Source organism: Heterodontus francisci, chromosome 43 (assembly GCF_036365525.1).
Source record: "Heterodontus francisci isolate sHetFra1 chromosome 43, sHetFra1.hap1, whole genome shotgun sequence".
Taxonomy (NCBI): Eukaryota; Metazoa; Chordata; class Chondrichthyes; order Heterodontiformes; family Heterodontidae; genus Heterodontus; species Heterodontus francisci.
Genome location: NC_090413.1, coordinates 18,400,227 through 18,406,512, shown reverse-complemented (window position 1 = coordinate 18,406,512; position 6,286 = coordinate 18,400,227). Strand labels below are relative to the sequence as shown.

At 49.2% G+C, this 6,286-nt stretch overlaps 1 protein-coding gene across 1 annotated transcript in view; it reads right to left on the bottom strand.

Annotated features, from left to right (window-relative positions):
* Positions 1 to 5,740, bottom strand: part of LOC137355549 (keratin, type I cytoskeletal 13-like) — a 15,482-nt gene extending 9,742 nt beyond the window's left edge. Inside the window, exons 1-4 of the mRNA XM_068020794.1 lie at positions 5,165 to 5,740; positions 3,869 to 3,951; positions 3,545 to 3,701; positions 2,270 to 2,431 (exon numbers count right to left, since the gene is read on the bottom strand). Of these exons, the coding sequence (XP_067876895.1) occupies positions 2,270 to 2,431; positions 3,545 to 3,701; positions 3,869 to 3,951; positions 5,165 to 5,656 (894 nt within the window). The 5' untranslated portion in view covers positions 5,657 to 5,740. The remainder of the gene's footprint in view (positions 1 to 2,269; positions 2,432 to 3,544; positions 3,702 to 3,868; positions 3,952 to 5,164) is intronic.
* Between the last annotated feature and the right edge of the window lie 546 nt (positions 5,741 to 6,286).

The window sequence follows — 6,286 nt, the reverse complement described above, 5'->3', positions numbered from 1 at the left end:
AAACTCTGGAAACACACAGGGCAGTTAGCATTGGAATGGAGCTTTCAGACCAAATCCTCTGTCTTATTTCAAGTGTATCTCTTGATACACTGGCCTTTATCTTTAGTCCCAGTCGGGACTGGGATTGCCATTTTTTTTGCAGATGCTGGACGGGAGGGCGGTAGGGCTGCCTGACCTCACGTGGCAGGTTGCCGATCCAGCTTGTTAGGGACCACAAGATCAATTAAAAGGAGGCCGACTGAGATTTTCCAGTCAGCCTCCATGTTCCTGCAGGCAGGGCCGTCACTCCAGGCAGGCCGAGAGACTCTCCCTGCCTAAGTGCAGCAGCAGCCGTAGGCCACCCTGCAGAGGGGTTGCACACCCCTAACCTCCCATCCACGGTGGTGGCTTGGCTCCAAAAGCCATTTTACATTTTAAAAAGTTGGAGAGAGGGACACACCATTTTGAAGTACCCTCTCCCTTACTTACCTGTCATGGCAGTCTGTTTGCTGCTTTCATAGAGCCTCAGAGTTAACCAGCACAGACGCAGGCCCTTTGGCCCATCGTGTTTGTGCCAGCCATCAAGCACCTAACTATTCTAATCCCATTATCCAGCACTTGTCCCGTAGCCTTGTATGCTATGGCATTTCAAGTGCTCATCTAAATACTTCTTAAATGTTTTGAGAGTTCCTGCCTCTACCACCTCCTCAGGCAGTGCGTTCCAGATTCCAACCACCATTTGGGTGAAAAGATTTTTCCTCAAATTCCCTCTAAACCTCCTGCCCCTTACCTTAAATCTATGCCCCCAGGTTATTGACTCCTCCGCTAAGTGAAAAAGTTTCTTCTTATCTACTCTATCTATGCCCCTCATAATTTTGTACACCTCAATCATGTCTCCCCTCAGCCTTCTCTGCTCTAAGGAAAACAACCCTAGCCTATCCAGTCTCTCTTCATAGCTGAAATTCTCCAGCCCAGGCAACATCCTGGTGAATCTCCTCTGCACCCTCTCCAGTGCAATCACATCATTCCTATAGTGTGGTGACCAGAACTGTACACAGTACTCCAGCTGTGGCCTAACTAGCATTTTATACAGCTCCATCATAACCTCCCTGCTCTTATATTCTATGCCTAGGCTAATAAAGACAAGTATCCCACATGCCTTCCTAACCACCTTTATCTACCTGTGCTGCTGCCTTCAGTGATCTATGGACAAGTACACTAAGGCCCCACTGACCCCCTTTACTTCCTAGGGTCCTCCCATCCATTGTATATTCCATTGCCTTGTTAGTCCTCCCAAAATGCATCACCTCACACCTTTCAGGATTAAATTCCATTTGCCACAGCTCCGCCCATTTTACCAGCCCATCTATATCGTCCTGTAATCTAAGGCTTCCCTCCTCACTATTTACGACAACACCAATTTTCGTGTCATCTGCTGGAAGGCCTCTGATTGGTCCTCCAGCTTCAAGAGTCTGCCTGCCATCCTTAATGGAATGGTGAGCCCGTCTACTGGCCATTAATTGGCCGCTCCAATCACAATGAGTGACCATTTCCCACACAGTGAGGGACTTCTGACCCACATTTGAGCCTGACAGTGGGGTTCAGAAGCCCTCGGGGAAAATGATTATGTGTAGTAGGAGATGGTGTTAGGTCTGTATACCAGTATACACTAGAGATGGAATTCATAATCTAGGCTGGCTGAAGGAGAGAGTGGTGGGTTATCAGGAAAAGAAAGGCTTACGATTTTATATCAACTTTCACGATCTGGCCAACACAGACATGATGGGCCGAAGGGCCTGTTTCAGTGCTGTATAAATCTATGACTCTATGAGTCTATGTAAGGCATCCCAAAGAGCTTTACAGCCAATGCAGGGCATTTTGGTGTTTGACTGCAGCAGGAAAAAAAAAAATCACTGGGAATGGGAAGGGTCAATCAGACATGCACTACATTCTTTCTGGAAAAATAGGGTGTGCCACACAAATAAGAGGAAGTTGGGTAAACACTGTCTACCTGAACTTTCAAAAAGCCTTCGACAAGGAGAAATCTTGCATTATCAGGAGGAATCTGAACTGATGGATTGGAGCCAATTCCTAATCTAACAGGCAGCAAGCTGTAGGTGACGGATGTGGCACAGCTTGGAGACACCTCACTAGCGGTGTCCCTCAGGGATTGCTCCTAGACTTGCTACACTATACCGTCTTTAGTAATGAACACCCAGGATTAGCCTGTCAGTCGCACATCTCCTTTGGAGTTTGAGAGTGCTGGTGCAGACGGCAAACCCAATCCTACCTGTTCCTTGTACCATTTGTCCAAATCCTTTTGATTATTCTGAACCATCGTGTTGTAATTGTCTCGGAGTTCCTGCAGGACCACACCCATGTCAACTGAAGGAGCTGTGTCCACCTCAACCTGGATGTCTTGCGTCTTGTGCTGCTGCAACATCTTCAGGTCCTGAAATCCAAGGGCAATAAGATATTAGATCAGCGCAACCCAAATGGGTGATGCCATGCATTCACTGTGAGCTTCCTCAATCTTTTCTACTGCAATAAATGGTCGATGTGCTGAACGTAGCAAGGGAATATAGGGCCAAAACCTTAGCAATTAATTATTGCGAGTTACAGAAAGTGACTGGAGACATGGGTATCAGGAATGATCTTGCACATCTTCCCTTGGCGTTGCCAAATTGCAGGAATGTTTGGAGCTCCGGGAATTAAAGATTAACCTCCGAGCAACACTCGGTAGTAAAATGGTAAGGAAAATTTTTTTTTTTTAAGTGACCCGTTTTTTGCTCCCCACTTTCTTTGACCACTTTAGTTTGTAGATATACAAATAGTCAAGGATGATTCAATTGGGTCGTAAAGGGTCAACTCGCTCTCCCATTGGAAGTTGGGCAACCAATGGTGGGGCGGGAGATCATGTGATGAGAGCTCCAAGGTAATGTCCAACCACAGATTTGAAATCTCTTAGCTGTTCAATTTAAAGGGAGATTGGCACACAGCTGATACATGGGTCCTCAACTTGTTTAAAAGGAACAGACTTTGTCAAGAGATTCACATAATCATCATAGAAAGTTTACACAGGGATTTGAACCAGTGCTGAGCTCCCACTATTGGGTGAAGGTTTGCTGGTGTCAATGTGTGACTTGAGAATTAGGGTCTGCACGCCAGTAGGTGGTACAGAGGGGTGGAGAGATGGGGAGGGGGGTAAAGAGAGAGGGGGAGGGGGAGGGAGAGAGGTTGTGCATCTCAGCCTGAAGGAGTAACTGAACAGCAGGAATTTTAACCCAATGACCTGGCGGGAAACTGACGGGATTGTTTTACACCGCGCCCGATTTCCACACACTTCAATAAAAAAGATAAAATCAGGCAATCAGTTTCCCATTGGGCGGGTTTGGTTAAAGTGACCGGCAATGATCAGAGAGGGTCAGCGGACCCCATTCTCTGGGATCACGCGCGATGACTATCTTCGCCCAGGGTCACGCAGCAGGAAGGTACTTGCTGCCGGAATTGTGAACCTCAGTGTGTGAGGAGACGATGCTGGGAGACCCTAAACCCAGGAACCTACCTCATCGTGGTTCTTCTTGAGGAGCACAATCTCTTCCTCCAGTGCAGCAATGTCATTCACCAGTTCAGGCTGTAACTGCAGGTATTCCTCTTTCAGCTGCTGCAGTCCACAGATATCATCCTCCACTGACTGTCGCAGCATCAGTTCTGACTCCCACCTGCAGCAGACAGAAGACCGAGGAGACACAATCAACACAGGACAGTTAGGGAAAAAAAGGCAATCCACCATTTATCAGGCCCTGTCAGTCTGAAAGAAGAATAGCAGGAATAGGACACACCAACGGAGAGCTAGTGGGTGAGCGAGATGGGAACTGAATCAGCTTACTTGCTCTGGAAGTCTTTAGCTGCCAACTTGGCGTTGTCAATCTCCAGAGCGATGCGGGAGTTCTGCAGAACGGCATCAAGAATCTGGGAGAAATGAAAAGGACTTGGTCAGCAGGAGGAAGGGTGAATCTCCAGCAATAATGTACATTTATAAAGCAGCTTTAACATAGTAAAGCATCCCAAGACGTTTCATCGAGTGCAATCAGTTAAAGACGGAGATAAGAGAAGGGATGACTAAAAGTCAAAGAGGAGGGTTTTAAAGGAAGAAAACTGTCTCCACTTGATGCCCATGCCCACACACCTGGGGCACTTTCCAAGAGAAGACAGCGATCAGGTGCGGTTTTTCTCATCAGCAGCTGTACGTCTAAGGTGAGGGACTGTCACCTAACTGAGCCACGGGGGGATGGAGGATTATGGGGGAGGGGTGGATGGTTGCTGTCAAACAATGCCTCAAATCATTGCAAAATTACTGGAGGAGCTCAAAGTTGAAAGTCCGCAAGCTGCAAGTCCCCGATTGCAATCTGTCATTTCAACTATTTGCAGCTTAACAGGTGATAGCTCCTCGAGAGGGGGGGGGGGGGGGGGGGGGGGGGGGGGGGGGGGGGGGGGGGGGGGGGGGGGGGGTGGGGGGGAGTTCAGTCTGGTTGTGTCCTGACCTGGCTGCTGCTTTACAAACCTACAATTGGGCTCCCCTGTACGCAGGGTGCTTTTCCCCTCAAGCTTGGGGAGCAGGAAGGGGCTGGGATGCTCACAGCCAAGTGAGTTGATTGTGCCAGAAAGCAAACACAAAGGTGATCTCTGTCTGTCAGAAGCTCTCCACCAACCCCCCCCTCAACCAACCTGTCCCCAGGGTGTGGCCTCCTTTTGCTCAGGTGCCATTCTAAGGCACATTCCGTTACCTTGCCAAAGGCGTTTGTGGAGGAGACAGAGAGAGGTTTTGGAGTCAGCGCGTTGGCAGACTGTTGTCTAGAGATTTGGTGGGGTTGTTGATGCCTAGCTTCACCCACCCTCCTCAGCCTCCATTAAACTCAGAGCCTGGGGACCCCACACTAGGGCTGTCTGGCTCAGTCCCACAATAACATGTCAGCAAAACCAGCAGGCAGGTTAAACACAGCAGAGAGAGAGAGAGAGAGAGAGGAGGGGGGAACCTGACACCAGTTTGCTCACAAGGTCACGCACAGTGTTCAGACCTATTGCTGAGTAAAAAGTTTCACCTGCAGATCTTTCAGACTTAAAAGTGCAGTAGGAAGTGCAAGCTGGGACTGAATGGGGAGGGAGTTAAAAACAAACCTCTTACCTGTTGCTGAAGGGGCTTGACTGTCTTGTCGTACACAGACCAGTCAAATCCTTCAATAGTTCTGTTGGATGTAAATTCCCGAATCTCCTTCTCCAGGTCTTTGTTGCATTTTTCCAGCGTCTGCACGTTATTCAGGTAAGTAGCTAAACGCTGGTTGAGGTTCTGCATGGCATTTTTTTCATCGGTTACCAAGCCCCCAGCTCCAAGCAGCATTGAACTACTACCTCCGCCATAACCTCCGCCGAAACTACTCGCATAACCTGCGCTCAAACCTCCGCCTAAACCTCCGCCTAAACTACTCGCATAACCTCCGCCGAAACCACTCGTATAACCTCCGCCATAACCTCCGCCAAAACCTCTACTGCTAGACGAGCGCACAGAAATGGCTGGCTTTGACGACCACGAGTAAGCACTCTGAGCATATTTCACCGGGTGGGATGACTTCGAGTAACTTATGCTGCTGCCACTAGTTCTTGAACTACGCATGGACATGGCTGGATGCAGGCGAGGAAGCTGAAGATCACAAACTGAAGATGGGGGAAGCTGCAGTGAGGAGCTGCGAGCTGAGAGTGTCTCTTTATTCCAGGCAAAGGGGCAGAGCCTCATCGCCAGCCACACCCTCCTTGCCCCATTGGGTAAAGGCAGCTGGGCTGAGCTACATCAAAGGTTGCAGCAGTTTCTGGGTGGGGAGGTGAGTTGGGATGGACAGTGGGGGTGGGGAGGTGGGTGGTGTCTGATGTTCTTTGTGTATCAGATGTATGGAGGTGCTGGTTAAGTGAGAACCTTTGCTTATATAGAAAGGGGAGTTTGAGTGGAGGTGCATGATATAAAACGTGTGTCGCTGTTAATAAAAGCGTTTAAGTGAATAAAGACAAGGCTCCAGTGTTCTATCCTTCACTACCTGCCTATCTGAGTTAGGCAAGGGGAGATGGAGTGGATGCGAGTTGATCCGGCTGTAATGACAGAGGGGGCACACTATGCCACAGCCCCCACGTCAAGCAGCAACCAGCCCCTCGCAGTGCCCCCAAACCACTTCCCAGCCTATGGAGTGCAGCGCCCTGTTGTGTAGGCAAAGGCGGCAGCCAATCAGTGCACAACAAGATCCCGCAAACAGCGGGTGAA